Source organism: Neodothiora populina (genome assembly GCF_041146345.1).
Source record: "Neodothiora populina strain CPC 39397 chromosome Unknown canker_contig_3, whole genome shotgun sequence".
Lineage (NCBI taxonomy): Eukaryota > Fungi > Ascomycota > Dothideomycetes > Dothideales > Dothioraceae > Neodothiora > Neodothiora populina.
In genome coordinates, this window is record NW_027191417.1 from 840,969 (window position 1) to 855,315 (window position 14,347).

The 14,347-nt window shown below is 50.0% G+C and overlaps 5 protein-coding genes across 5 annotated transcripts; 1 reads left to right on the forward strand and 4 right to left on the reverse strand.

Annotated features, from left to right (window-relative positions):
- Positions 1-160: 160 nt before the first annotated feature.
- Positions 161-1,346, forward strand: AAFC00_004694 (uncharacterized protein; the record flags this gene model as incomplete). Its single annotated transcript, XM_069344378.1, has 3 exons — positions 161-314; positions 373-819; positions 877-1,346. The coding sequence occupies 3 exons, from the start codon at positions 161-163 to the stop codon at positions 1,344-1,346; spliced, it is 1,071 nt and encodes a 356-aa protein (XP_069196797.1).
- A 113-nt stretch (positions 1,347-1,459) lies between these two features.
- Positions 1,460-2,949, reverse strand: AAFC00_004695 (uncharacterized protein; the record flags this gene model as incomplete). The annotated part of the gene is made up of 4 exons (XM_069344379.1): positions 1,460-1,779; positions 1,832-1,924; positions 1,982-2,506; positions 2,736-2,949. 4 exons carry the CDS (start codon positions 2,947-2,949, stop codon positions 1,460-1,462), a joined length of 1,152 nt encoding a protein of 383 aa, XP_069196798.1.
- Positions 2,950-3,689: 740 nt separating this feature from the next.
- On the reverse strand, positions 3,690-5,807 carry AAFC00_004696 (uncharacterized protein; the record flags this gene model as incomplete). Its single annotated transcript, XM_069348188.1, has 2 exons — positions 3,690-3,999; positions 4,054-5,807. 2 exons carry the CDS (start codon positions 5,805-5,807, stop codon positions 3,690-3,692), a joined length of 2,064 nt encoding a protein of 687 aa, XP_069196799.1.
- A 4,383-nt stretch (positions 5,808-10,190) lies between these two features.
- Positions 10,191-12,155, reverse strand: AAFC00_004697 (uncharacterized protein; the record flags this gene model as incomplete). Its single annotated transcript, XM_069348189.1, has 5 exons — positions 10,191-10,409; positions 10,459-10,556; positions 10,618-11,694; positions 11,745-11,940; positions 11,991-12,155. The coding sequence occupies 5 exons, from the start codon at positions 12,153-12,155 to the stop codon at positions 10,191-10,193; spliced, it is 1,755 nt and encodes a 584-aa protein (XP_069196800.1).
- Positions 12,156-12,729: 574 nt separating this feature from the next.
- Positions 12,730-13,664, reverse strand: AAFC00_004698 (60S ribosomal protein uL13; the record flags this gene model as incomplete). The annotated part of the gene is made up of 4 exons (XM_069344380.1): positions 12,730-12,868; positions 12,972-13,284; positions 13,370-13,505; positions 13,644-13,664. 4 exons carry the CDS (start codon positions 13,662-13,664, stop codon positions 12,730-12,732), a joined length of 609 nt encoding a protein of 202 aa, XP_069196801.1.
- Positions 13,665-14,347: the final 683 nt, after the last annotated feature.

The window sequence follows — 14,347 nt, forward strand, 5'->3', positions numbered from 1 at the left end:
CTACTTGGCCGCTATCTCGGAGCTCGGCCGAGTTGTTTACGCGAAGCAAGTCCAAGCCTATTTATTGATAGCATGCCTACTCAAGATCAACGTATTTCTCGCTCTGCACCTTGACCCGGATTGCCGTTGAATGGCCAGGGTAACAGTATCGAGCGCTATCATGACTGCACTACCTTCACAGCGAAAGTGTTGGCTCACCAATCAAGATGGGCTCGACAAACTACAACGCTCAGAAAGTCCTCTACAGCAACCTGGCGATAAGGAAGTGCTCGTGAAGATAAACACAGTCTCACTCAATTATCGTGATACGGAAGGTATTCAGCTCGTACATGTTTGAAGCTTCGTTGTTCGGCTAAGCATGTATTCATCCAGTATGCATGGGCCTATACGGTCATCACAAGTCTGTCTCGCAGGCAGCATCATTGATTCCCTGCTCGGACATGTGTGGTACCATTGTTGCAACCGGTAAAGACTCTTCGTTCAGCAAAGGAAGCAGAGTGGTCTCCATATTCAACCAAACCCATCAGACTGGCCAAGTACAGGAAAAGGATATGGCGTCAGGTCTGGGTCTCCCACTTCCAGGTGTCCTGACGGAATATCGAGTTTTCCCTGATTGTGGCCTGGTCCCTGTTCCCGAGTATCTCTCGGACGAGGAAGCTTGCACTTTGCCTATAGCGGCATTGACTGCGTGGATAAGCATCCAGGGCTTCCAGCCGATATCTCAACCTTTGCGGAATCAGGACATCACGGTGCTTGTTCAAGGCACTGGTGGTGTGTCGATTTGTGGACTTCAGATAGCGAAGGCGTGTGGTTTGAAAGGTGAGTCTAATCCATGAATCGTGCATTCGAGGAGCGTTATGCTTACACCTCATCCAGCTATCGTAACGTCATCATCAGACGAGAAACTTGAAAAGGCCAGCAAGCTTGGTGCAGATCACACGATCAACTACAAGAAGAACCCAGACTGGCACGAGGAAGTGCTGCGACTCACTGGTGGCAAGGGAGCCGACATCATCTTCGAGTGCGGAGGTGCACAAACACTAGAGAAAAGTTTCGACTGTGTCGCTTTTGGCGGTCTCATCAGTTGCATCGGTTACTTGTCCGGCAAGGAAGACGCTGCAGGAAGCAGGATGAATACTAACGTCCTTGCACTCAAGCGAAACGTCACCTTGAAGGGCATTTTGAACGGACCCAAAGACAGATTCGAGGAGATGCTGCGTCTATACGAGGAACTAGAGATTCACCCAGCCGTCGACAAGGTGTTTCCATTTGATGAAGCTAAAGAAGCGCTGCAGTATCTGTTCAGCGGCGGTCATTTCGGCAAAGTCGTCGTCAAGATTGCATAGTCGAAGATGTCTGAGATATATCTCGAATGCTATTCAGCTATTATTCAAAGCTGCCCACATACTTTTTATCGTTCTCAGGGGTACCCTGTGCTATGGAATTTCGAATGCCTCGGCTACCACTCTCTGTATCCTCCATCCTCGCCCGTGAATCCAGCCAACGGCCAAGGAACAGCTGTCTTTGAGACCTCTCTCACGAGGTCCTCGTTGATCTCAATGCCCAGTCCCGGGCCCTTGAATGCTTCCACATGACCGTCCTGCACATCAAACACTTCTGGATTAAGAACGTAGCTGTTTATGTCGTAATCACCTGCCTCGACATTGTAATGAATGCCCAAAGACATTTCTTGAATCACATGATTTGGAATGTTTAGTCCGACCTGCAGACAAGCCGCCAGAGCAATGGGGCCAAGAGGACAGTGCGGCGCAATCGCCACTTACAACATGATTAGCACATTCGCTGATTGTTTGCAACATGCAAGACATACCATCATAAGCTTCTGCCATGGAAGCTATTCGTTTCATCTCGGAAATACCTCCACAATGCGAAATATCAGGCTGAAGCACATCGACCGAGGCGTCTGAACAGAAGTTGTCAAAAAGTGACACATAGCCAGCATGCCACAAAAGAAACTCACCTTGGAGGTACCTCTTTACATCCCACCTACTGTACAGCCTCTCGCCCAGCGCAATAGGACAGCTAGTGAGTTCCGAGACCTGCTTGATACCCTCAGGATGCTCGCTGAGCAAAGGCTCCTCGATGAACAACGGACCATAAGGCTCCAGCGCCTTAGCCAACTGCTTAGCCATAGGCTTATGCAACCTCCCGTGAAAGTCCAACGCAGCATCCATGCCCAACGCCTTGACAGTCTTGAGTCTCTCGACCGAAGCCTTGAGCGTCTCGGGCGAATCCAACCAGCCGATATCCTCGGTAGCGTTCATCTTGACTGCTCGGAAGCCTTGATCGTAGCGTGCCTTGGCCGCCGACTCTACGTCCGACGGTCGGTCGCCCCCTATCCATGCGTACACAGAGACTTTGTTCCGCACTTTGCCGCCCAGGAGTTGGTAGATTGGCACGTTCAGACGCCGGGCTTTGAGGTCCCAGAGTGCGATGTCGATGCCTGCCAGCGCGGACATGAAGACTGGTCCGCCGCGGTAGAAGCCTGTTTTCTCGCGTCAGCGGGTCAGGTTCGTGTCAGATGGAATGCGGATTTCCTCTCGTTATCAATCGTAACACTGAATGGCCCGCACACTCTCTGCGTGCCACCGTCTCCTTCCCTCACGGACTGCCAATATCAAACTCCATCATCAGAACCTCAACCCGCGCAAAAAGATACAAGCGACCACCCCCTTAAGGCCCCGTGATAGCAAAGTAAAGAAAAAGATACCTACTCTGCCTCCACGCCAGCTGCCAAACATGTTCGATATCATCCGCCTCGAGGCCAACAAACCGCTTGATAAACCCATTCAGCGTGCCCTCTATGGCCTCCGTGTGGCCCTCGAGCGTCGCCTCTCCCCATCCCGCCTGACCCTCTGAATCCACGATCTTGACGAATAGCCAGCGGGGCATGACGCGGAAGTATTCGATGGATGTTATGGGCGCCATTTTGTATCTTCTTACTAGAGTTTGTTCTAGGCTGTGTAGTGTCGAAGGTTAATGTTGTGTATGATGGGGGGTGGTGGATGTGTATATATGTGAACAGAAGTAGAACCGAGCAGCTCGCTTCGTGAGTATAAAGAAACTTGGCTTGCTTGAAGTCTTTCTGTCTGGTATATAGAAAGGCCTATGTCTACAGTAAACACGTCTCACAAGAATTATGAAACCTACTGTCATCTGTTTGTAAGATGTTCTGCTACGTGAAAGGCGAGTCTCACCCTTGAATACCAATGATGGTGGAGCAGATGGACCGACGGCGATCAGCGGGGCAATGGGGTTGGTCCTTTCGGCACATTTCGACCCGAGGCTATTACTGCAAACGAGCAACAGACCTCCATTGTTGTCATGCTGGGTAGTAAGTGAGAATAGTGATTTCATAGCTCATGGAACATGCAACTGGAGAAGAAGAAAATAAAAAGTATCCACGACGGTCTTCCTCATTGACCTGTTGTTACAATTTGGAATAAAATAAGCATGCAGAGAAAACAGTAAATCTGCTTCCGCGTGAATGATACCCATGTATATCCCTTTCCTTGCCTTTTTGCCTCTTGTTGCTTGAAAATATGCTGCAGAAAAGACCTCGCTTTTTTCTTTGCCTGTAGTGATTCCAAGTTCCATATGACAAGCAATCCTGGAAAAACTCCCCATCTTTGTGTGTGTGCCTCGTCCTTCGTTAAACAAAAATTTCATCATGCCTTCATGCTCGCCAAAAATCCATCAAGATTGAACTCCTCTTCGTACTGTCTTTCGTCCCAGAGCTCCGTCAGCTCGTCGAGGACGCCCTTTTTGCCCTTTTCGCGAAGGTTTCCTTCCGCGTCAACCGCGTCCGATTCGTTGATGGCGTTCGAATCCTTCGGTTTCTCTTCCAGAGACATTCCACCACTATCGGTGTCTCCGACGTTGAACAGATCCAGGATCTGGTCGGTTTGCATAGTACCCAGCCCAGCGTTTTGCTGATTCACGACCGTGCTGGCCACGTCTATTTTGAAGCGTTGGAGACTGCACACCAGTATGTTAGTTTATGTTATTAAGGAAGCTGTAGGGATCACTTACTTGAGGATCTTCTCCTCTAACGTCCCGCGCGTAATCAAGCGGTAAACATTGACCACTTTCTTCTGGCCAATGCGATGGGCTCGATCCATTGCTTGCAAGTCCTTCTGCGGATTCCAGTCGTGCTCTACGAAGATGACAGTGTCTGCTCCGGTCAAGTTCAGGCCGAGACCTCCCACGCTCGTTGTAAGCAACAGACAGTCGATGGAGGGGTCTGAATTGAATCTGTTGACGATATCTTGACGTTTCGATGCTTCGACACTTCCATCGAGTCGTGAGAAGGTGACGGAAGGCAACATCTTTTTGAGCACGGTGTTTTCCACCATGTCAAGCATCTCCTTCATTTGGCAAAAGATCAACGCTCGGTGCTGAGAAACGGCTTGATCTGCAGTTGGCACTTCATTTACACCTTGCCCGCTGGTCGATTCCGTTCCAATGCCACAGTCCACCAGAAGATCTCTTAGTGCAGTCAGCTTGGGAGCATGAGCCGGGTCTGCAAGGCTCGAATTAGACCTGGCCAGATAAGACTGGATTGCGGCATATTGCTTGTGTCCCTCTTTCATTACCAAGGCTGGTGAATTGCAAAGCTTTCTCATGTACTGGAGAGCCTGGAAGATGTGCTGCTTAGCTTCCTTGTCGCCGGTCGAAGCCTTTTCCGCCAAGCTCTTTCCTTCCTTGCGAGAAAAGTCCTCGAAGAGCTTCTTCTGAAGATCACTAAGGTCACAGTAGTAGTTCTGCAAGATCTTAGGAGGAAGATCATCAAGAACTTCTTCTTTCAAACGACGTAGGAGGAAAGGAAGGACCTGCTTATGCAGGGCTTCAATTGCCAACGCGCCAGCTTCTTGCTCACGCGATGAAGATTTACTGAAGCGTGAGGCTGCGATCGGCTTAGCGAAACGGTCTTGGAACATCTTCTCTGTGCCGAGGAATCCTGGCATGAGGAAATCGAACAGAGACCATAGCTCCAAAACGTTATTCTGGATGGGTGTTCCCGAGAGAATAAGTCTATGGTTGCTGGCCAGTCGTTTGACAGCCTGAGTGACCTTGGCTTTGGGGTTCTTGATGAGATGTCCTTCATCCAGCACACAATAGTTCCAGTTGATTGGCGCAAGTATGTCGGCATCATTTCGGCAGATGTCATACGATGTGATGACCACGTCTGCAGTGGCGAGCTCTGACCGATATTTACCGCGTTCGGACGGAGGTCCTACGTAACCTACTGCGTTCAGGAAGGGCGCGTAAGTACGAATCTCCTGCTGCCAATGTCCAGACAATGTAGGAGGGCAAACGATCAGAGATGGCATCTTGCGAGAGTCCGAGGCTTGTGTCTTTGCGTATTCCTCCGCGCGCATGTGATGATCGCTAGCAACGATACACAGGGTTTGCAAGGTCTTTCCTAGTCCCATATCATCGCAAAGGACACCGTGAAGGTGGTATCGATTCAAGAAGGCAAGCCAATTGACTCCGTCCTGTTGGTACGATCGCAATTGCGCCTTGATAGCCACAGGTATTGTGAAAGATTCGACCTTCTTTGGGTCCAACATCTGAGCGATGAATTTTCGTTCTCGCTCGCGACCCTTCAGTAATTCTTCTGAGAGACCTGGTGGATCCGGGATACCGGCCTCCAATGGCACCAGTTTGACCAAGGTGGCAAAGGCAGTAGTAGCGATGAGACGAACGCCATTGTCTGAGTCGCTCATGCGACCAAGAACCGGGACGAGGAGGAAGATGACATATGGAAGGATTCGATCTTCCATGACTTGAATGAGATGGTAGATACATTCGATCGCGCCTTGTCGGCAGTGAAGATCATTGGCGTTGTTGATTGGTGGTAGAACTTTCTCAACAAGCATCGTGAAACCAGTGACGGTTATCACACTGCATATACTGGCAAAGCATTTGGCCGCAGTGTATCGAATGACTGCCAATTGTGCCTGAAGCGCCTTGGCCACATAGCTCATAAGGTCGAGTACGAATGGATGGAGGTCGGTGTGGAACGAAGGGACCAATGCGCGTAAGGTCGACATAGCGTCGATGACTTCTTGTCCGGTGGCATTCTCCGGATCAGCTATGTCAGCAGGCAAATCGCCAGTGAAGCATTGAAGTATGGGCTTCTCGATCAAAGTACGAAGCATTGGCACCTTCTCGAAAAGTGTGCCACCGAATCTGCTACACAACTGCTCCAGTGCATCCTTTGTACCACGTCTGGTGATGCGGGCCTTTCTGACCTCGCGTTCGTACTTGGCGGCATCTGGGCGATCCTGAATGTCCTCATCTTTCTGAAGCGATAGGATACCTGCCTCTCTGTTTGCATTGGGATGGAACTCTGGAGTTTCTCCGGTCTCCATGCAGCAAAATTTGACGAGGTTGCCAACCACTTTGTCGACCACTTTCATGCGCCCGCTATCGACCAATTGATTGACGAGACCGGCAATGGCAGCAGCAGAGCGTTGTTGCAACTCGAAGTTTTCTTCGTCTTTGACGCTGTCCATCAAGCCCTTGATCGTGGCCTGTGGTTTCTTCGGTAGATCCCTCAGGGCGACAAGAGCGGCAGCGGCGGCAGCTCTGATGCAGACGTCACGTTGCCTCTTGACAACCACAGCGTCCTCGATCACTGCGTCTGCATCAGCCTTTGCACTTACCAAAGCTTCGCTTGATGTTATGCGCTGTGCAGGAGACAAGTTCTTCCTCAACCTCTCGTAATCTGGTCCGGCGATGCGTTCGCCATGCGTAAGTGAGAAAGCAGCATTTCCAGCTTCCGGCTCGCCCTGGACAACGACAGCGATGATCGGGAGTTTAGTTGGGGGGACATGAGCCTTCTCGCGGAATGTGTTCAGTAGTGACTGACACTGTGCGCGGACGATCTGAAGATAGCTAGTCAAGTCACCGTAAGCACTTGGCCTCTCCATTTCAACCATGGGCTTGAGCGTCTCGGAGAAAGTTGCGGCAAGCCTGTCACGATCAGTGCTGAGTTTGGCGTATTCCTCGATCACCATAGAAGCAAAAAGTTGCGTGGAAGAGAACGGAGACTGGAGACTTGGCACAATCTTCGACGAAAACATGTCAAACCGCGTGTTAGAGGGCCATGCACACATGGCTCTTCCGAGTGCCTGAGCGGCGTGGGTTCTAGACCGGATCATAACGTCCGCTCCGACCAAGTCAACATCGCCTTGCATCATATGACCATCGATATTGTGAGATGACGGTATAGGCGGGGGCATGTCTTTCTCTTTCTTGTCTGAACGCCTCCTCTTCTTCGCGGGCTCAGCAGATCCATTGACCGGGGAAGACCTTCTGGCGCCGCTGGAGAGAGGCGCATAGCTGTAGCCAGATGGGCGGATGAACAAGGTCGCGTCCATTGGAATGGGATGCCGCGATACACCGATAGGGTGGAGCGTCAAAATAACCAAAGGCGCAACGTGGATTTCGAACTCGGCAGCGAACGTCGCGGGGCCTTGCTTCTCCAGTGTATCGACGAGTGAGCGCCATAGTTGCAAGGACAACTTCAAGACGTTCTCGTTCCTCTCAACCAAAAGATTCTGGTATACTAGACGAAGTGCTCTGCCGTTGACCCAAGTCTTCGTGTCGGCGCCTTCGATCTCGACAAAAGTCATCAGTGCTCGTAACACAGCTGATCTGACTGAGCTGATAGTATGGCGCAAGAAAGGGTATAGACGAGGGACTAGCTCCGCAAATGACTGTTCTGGGTTCTCCGCGGCATTTTTCTTCATAGCATCCAGAACCTCCGGAAAGCTGCAGAGCTTTGCAAGTAGATCCATGACCGAGCCCGTACTTGCACTGAGATCATCACTCAAGTTAGACAAGCACTCCCATACGACCGTTAGTAGATGATTCAGAGCGGAATGTTTCATGTTCACAAATTCTCTTGCGACTGGAATGAGTGTCGCAGCACTGATCGCTCGTACGTCGTCGTCGTTGTCTCCAAGGCCCTTGATGACACACTCCAGTACGCCATCCATAAGTGAGCTATCTTGAAGCAGAAGGTCGTTCCTTACAGCGACAAGGTATCTCATGCCAATCATACCGCCGTGGCATGCATGCCAGATGCGCTTGTTCGCTTTGAAGTCTTTTTGCATGACAAGGCGATAGAGGATATGATTGACAGCGCGAACAGAGGATGCTGAAAGATACTTAAGCAGCGCTCCTAGGGTTTGTCCCGCCGTTTCTCGAATTGGTGCGACCGCGTTGTCCGAGACGTAATCAGCAAAGCGGTCGAGTATGAAGACGCAACATAGGCGACAGGCCAAATCGTTCAGCCATGCTTGGTTAAGGTTGTCGTTCTGATGTTTCGTTTTATTTAACATTCGACCGGCACCGGCACCATGCACACGCACAATCTCTCGTAGTCCCATTGCGGCGCCATGTCTGATCTCCCAAGCTGGGTCAAAGAGATCTACCGTCAGAAACTCGCAAAGACGTTCGAAGGGCCACTCAGTGCCCTCTTCCTCGGCATCTGATTGGAAAGTAGAATTTTCTGCTACTGGTGCTCCCTTGAACTCGGACACAACCTTGGTCTCGTCCTCGGATTCTTTGCGCTCCAAAGAGAAATAGTCCGGCTGGTTGGATTCTGCGCTTTCTTCTTTGATGATCAGCTCTGATTCTACCGGAGTCTGAGCCGAGATGCTGCCAATTTTGGTAGTGGCGAAATCGTATTTGAACTTCTTGTTGTCTCGTTTTAGTTCCTCCTTCCGGCGTCGCTTGAGCATGTTTAATTGTCGTTTACTCATGGCTTCTGAGCCAGGCGTTTGTACGTTTGATTCACTGGGTGAAAGTGTTGCCGAGTCTCCCCCTGGAGTTGTAGTGCGAGCAGCTTGAGGTACAGCAGTATTGATGTTGGTGATTGCTGGAGTAGCAATACCGGTCTTAAGATCCTTCTCCGTTACTAGGTCTTCTTCAATATACTCGCCTCCAAGACCTAGTCTTGCTGTGAGACTTTTCTTTTGGTGTGCAAGCCTTTGAGCAGGGTCCATGCCGGCAAGTTTGAAATCATACTGACGCCCGGCACTGCCTAGCAGCTCTTTACCGTTGGTCAAAATGGCTTCTACATCTAATGATTGCAATTGTAACTGGTCTTCGGAAGCACTGGAGAGACCGTCTTCTTCTTTGATCTCGTCCTTGACCTCGGCGCCATTGTTTTCTGGTTTGACATCCGCCTCACCTGCATTTGGATCGAACTTTGAAGCATGCTCAACGATGCCACCAAGAGCCTTCGCGGCAGTGGTCCGAGTATCCCAGGATGATGACCGGAGGAAGGGAATGATTCTGGTCAGTAGATTGAAAAGTTCATCAGGGTGGTTCTTTTGAACGTCTGCAAGTTGCTGAGCAGCGGTATTCCGGATCAACTGTGTACTCCCCGTGTCCAGCAGCACGACCAACCCTGAGGCAAATGTCAGTATACATAATCAAAGCTTCATTCTAATGGATGGAGATCTCACGGTCAAGCCTATAAGTCACGTGATGTTAGCGCGGGCTTTCTGGGTCAAGATGATTGTGGAGCTTCATTTACTCTGTACTTACCTAGTTGCACTCATGCTACCGTCGCAAGACTATTGACCGCAATCTAGTCTGATGAAATGGTTATACGCGATATGTATGCAACATTCCCACTCTGTGGCACAAGTCGTTCTCATAAATCCTCAACCATGATGCGAAGATGGGGTAGATCTGAGTCGCCCTTTTGACAGTGACGTGACTTAACCGAGCGCCGTGTGAGGAGCGGCTTTCGAGGGAGGTCGGACCGCAAGCGACCTTATATTTCCTCGCGCGTTGGAAATCTGTGAGCAAAGACCCTCTAAGCTTTGCTTGGCATTGACGGCGACCAACCACCTGTCTTTTTCATTTCGAGTGAGCGCAATCTGAATAAACGCCTTGAATGCATGCTGCTTTTTGGAGTACTGAGGTAACGATGATAGACGACACGACATTACCATGATGTCTCACGGGATCTCTGAGAAGGAAGGCATTGTCCTATACAGACTCCACTCGATGTGATCAATTCACAAATTATTACCAATGCGCGTCAAATCCACGCGCAAGCGTCGCGCTGAGACATTACTTCACTACAGTCCGTATCAATATTCATATATCGTTACTCCTGATGACTAGTGTTCGTTCATTAATCATTGACTTGAATCCTCTCTCTTCGCTCCTCTCGCCCATTCTCGCAAGACGTTCTTTTTGAGCTTTCCGGTACTTGTTTTTGGCAAGACTTGCAAAATTTCTACTTCTCGCGGAACCATGAACCGGCTGATCCCGGACGTCTGTTTCGCCCATTCCACTACATCTTCTCCCGTGAGGCCGTCCCTTTTTGTAGTAATGAACGCCTTTGGCCGTTCGCCCTGACAAGCATCAGTATTTGTACAGGTAAGGCTGGCCTATGATACGCACCCAAGGAGTGTCTGGTATTGCAACACATGCCGCCTCCAATATGTCAGGGTGCGTTACCAACATCGATTCGAGAGCCACGCTTGAGATGTTCTCGCCGCCTGTGAATGAGCGCCATCTGATTAGTTTTTTCTTCGTTTTTCGTCGGAACCTTTGACTTACCAGAGATGATTATGTCCTTCGCCCGGTCGAGGATTTTAATCGCTCCATCATTGTGCCACACTGCGAGATCACCGCTGTGAAGAACACCACCTGCAAACAATTTTCTCGTCGCTTCCTCATCTTTGTAATACCCTTTCGAACAGATATTGCCGATGAACACAATCTCTCCGATCTCTTTGCCATCCCTTTCGACGTCCTCAACACGCCCATCGGGCAAGTCCTTAATGACTCGGACCGGTAATGAAGTAAGGAAGCCATGACCCTGTCTTGCCATCTTCGCAAATCTCTCATCTTCTGATAGTTCAGACCATCGAGGCATATGGTACCCTTTGGTGATTGGACCATAAGTCTCCGTGAGACCATAAACATGCACAGGTTCCAGATTGAGATTCATCATCGTGCGGAAAAGATGAGCGGTTGGCGGGCTTGCAGCTACAGTGACTCTAACGGGAGATTCGAGCCGTTCTGCTGCTGGGTCGTTACATAGAAGAGTATTGACTGTTGGGGCGGCATTGAAGTGAGTGATTTGTTCTTCCTTCAGCAACCGCCATACCTCGGGGTAATCAATCTTGCGTAGGCAGTAGTGAGTCCCTCGCACCGCGGTGACAGCCCATGGAAAGGTCCATCCAACTGCGTGGAACATCGGCAGTGTCCACAGATAACGGGCTCGATCAGTCCCATGATAATTCAAGCCTGATTCAACGATGTTTGCCAGCGCTGCGAGGTAGCACCCACGATGTGTGAATTCCACACCCTTTGGACGAGCAGTCGTCCCCGACGTGTAAGCAAGAGCTATCAGATCATTCTCATCCAGTGCTGTATTCGCCAGACCGTCCCATCCTTTGGAACCATTCAAAGCATCGTGCTGGAGACCCTCCAGTACTGCATCATCGAACGGCCCTGAAAGCTGACCCTCAGTCGCGTCGGTGTCGGTGTCGATGATGATCGGTAGTTTAGGATGGATTTTACGGAACCCATTAAGAATATTAACAAATTCAGAGTCAACAATGACTAGGTCCACCTCGGCATGGTCAAATATGTATGCAATGTCATCAGTCTTCAACCTGTAATTGACACCTGATAACACGTTTAGCAAGATTCCAATGGATATGTGCCACACGACTTGCCGACACTGATAGCACCTGCAGCACTAATCCCAAATATAGACTCCAGGAAAGCTGGCGTATTAGGACATAATATCCCCACGCGCTGATGATTGTGTTTCTTGAGATAGTACGCTAACCCTCTAGCTCTATCAGCTGCTTCTTGGTAAGTTCTCCACAAGATCTGTTTGTTAGAAGTTACGTGAAAGATGGCGGTGGCCTACAAGAAAGTCAGACTCAGTGATATGGAAAGGCATCGCTGAATCATACATCAGGTTCAATTGCGGCAGCACGTGGCAGAAAGAGGGTCGGTGACAGTGGATGATTATTGTAATTGTGAGAGTAGTCGGACGCAAACTTGTCCGAGGCGTCAAGAGGGGTTGAAGGAAGGAGCTGCTGTAGAAGACTTGATAGACGCCTCGCAGCTGAAGCCATAGTAGGATATAACAGCTGCTGTGCAGTTGTCACTTACAAGGAATTAGGAGTGATGAGGTCAAAGAAGTAGAAGATTTGTCTAATGAACGATATTGGGTTAAATCCGGAGACATGGGTAAACGAGACAGGCATGAACTACAAGTACTGATGATGAATTAAGGTACCCGAAGGTTACGGACCATTACCAAAAGACATGGTGGGGTTGATCGATGAGGTGGAGGTGTATGCATTAACCGAGGTGTGATGCTTCAGCCAACCGTTAGTACGCTATTGCGAAAATGCTTGTTCATAATTGCATGTCAGATGTGTTACAGAAGCTGGACGAATAGATTCGGGATTCGCGTGTGCTAAGAGATCACTGGGCTGGTCCTTAGGCTCGTGCAACGAAGAATGCATGAATGTGCCTTTTGATAGCGTTTCGAATTTTTCCTAGCCATGATCGCTGAACAAACAAGCAATGCAGGCCGCGGAGGTTTTAGACTTGAGACATCCTCAAGAGCGCTCTCGTCAACGTTACAGAGCACCCAGGATGTAAATCGACTCAACGAACTCCGATCCCTTTTCCCACATGCGTCTAGTAACCGAAAGAGGCGAGCTGCTCCTTGACCTTGTCGTCGACCTTGGCGCTCTTCTGAGCAGCAGCCAACTGTTTCCTTGCTGCTCTCTTGCGCTCGTAGTATGCAGCACCCTTGACCTTTCTCCTCTCCTCGAGTCTGTGATTTCCAAGTCAGTCCGAAATGCTTTGCATTATGTGCAGGCCCATGAACGAAAAATCGCATCGCTCGATCTGGGCCCTGATAAGTCGAAGGTACGCACCTGGAGACAACGTCCTGGTACTTCCAGCCGAACTCGTGGCCGAGTCTGCCAACGGTGCAGTACTTGCGGCCAGGCTTGAGACGGAGGACACGGAGAGCCTGGGGAACGACCATGCGCTTCTTGTGGTCGTATGGGGGAGGGATACCCTCAAAGGTCTTGAGGCGCTCCATGGCAGCGGCGCCACGGGCAGTCTTGTGAGGAATCATGCCTCTGACGGTGCGCCAGAACATCTTGGAGGGAGCACGGTAGTGCCATGGTCCACCACGGGTAGCGTTGAATCTGGTCTGCTTGCGGAGGAAAGCCTGGTAGTTCACTGTAACATCGCATCCGTCAGTCCCGTTCCATCTCGCATTGCGCCGTGCAGCTGCAGTCTCTCGATTGAATGTTGGAAAACGTACGCTTGGCGCGGAAGAACTCTCCAGAGATGTTGAGGGCCTCGCAGCGGACAACGACGATCTTCTGGCCTTCGAGAAGCTGCTTGGCGACAGTGCTGGCCAGACGACCGAGCAGGTGTCCCTTGCCGTCGATGACGATCTGTATAGCCCGGAGTGTCAGCCATGCACAATTGACGGCGACCATTTAATCCATTTCGCGAATCTCTTTCTCTTCATCATGTATTTTTTTCTTCCATTCTCCGAATTGCAATGGTTCAAGGATGGGGGATCCACATACGACAGGCTGAAATTCCGACATCGTGCTGGTCACTGGGTGTTGTGAAGTGTCGCGGTGTTATCTTCTGGATTGAAGCGCAGAGCAGTTGAACAATTTCGTAACCTCAGAGTGCGAGTGGGATGCGCCAAGAGATCACGTGCTAGCGCCTTCGCCTTCAGCACCTTTCCAAGCTGCCTTGCCTCACTTGCGTCGGCCCTGGATCTGCTATTTGCCCGACTTTGTGAGACCCCGGACGCCTCAGTAATTCGAGGGTAGATTCTGGTATGCATCGTTGTAGATATAGTACTTGTACTTAGGAAGGCAATGTGCGGCACAGTAAGGTACTGTACCTACGCTGAGGAATACACCTCATAGTCTAAGGTTGGACTGCTATAGATCACCGGCCTCTCTATGATTGCTATGCATATAGATTTCATGCATCAATACCATTCGAAGAATCAGCTTCTACGATTTTTCAATCTGTGGTTAGCTCAACAAGTTGCGCATCTTGATCACGTCTTCTGACATGCTGTAATTTGATATCATAAATTTGTGCCCTTTATCAGTCTATCTGAAATCATGAAAGGATGAACCATTTCATCGGCTCATAGCATATTAAGTTCGATCTGATGAACAGTGACTCGAACTCGCACGAAGTACTGGAAGCATGCTATTCTCCACAACTTTTCATTAAAAGGCTCGTCCGGCTGGACAAGACGAAACTC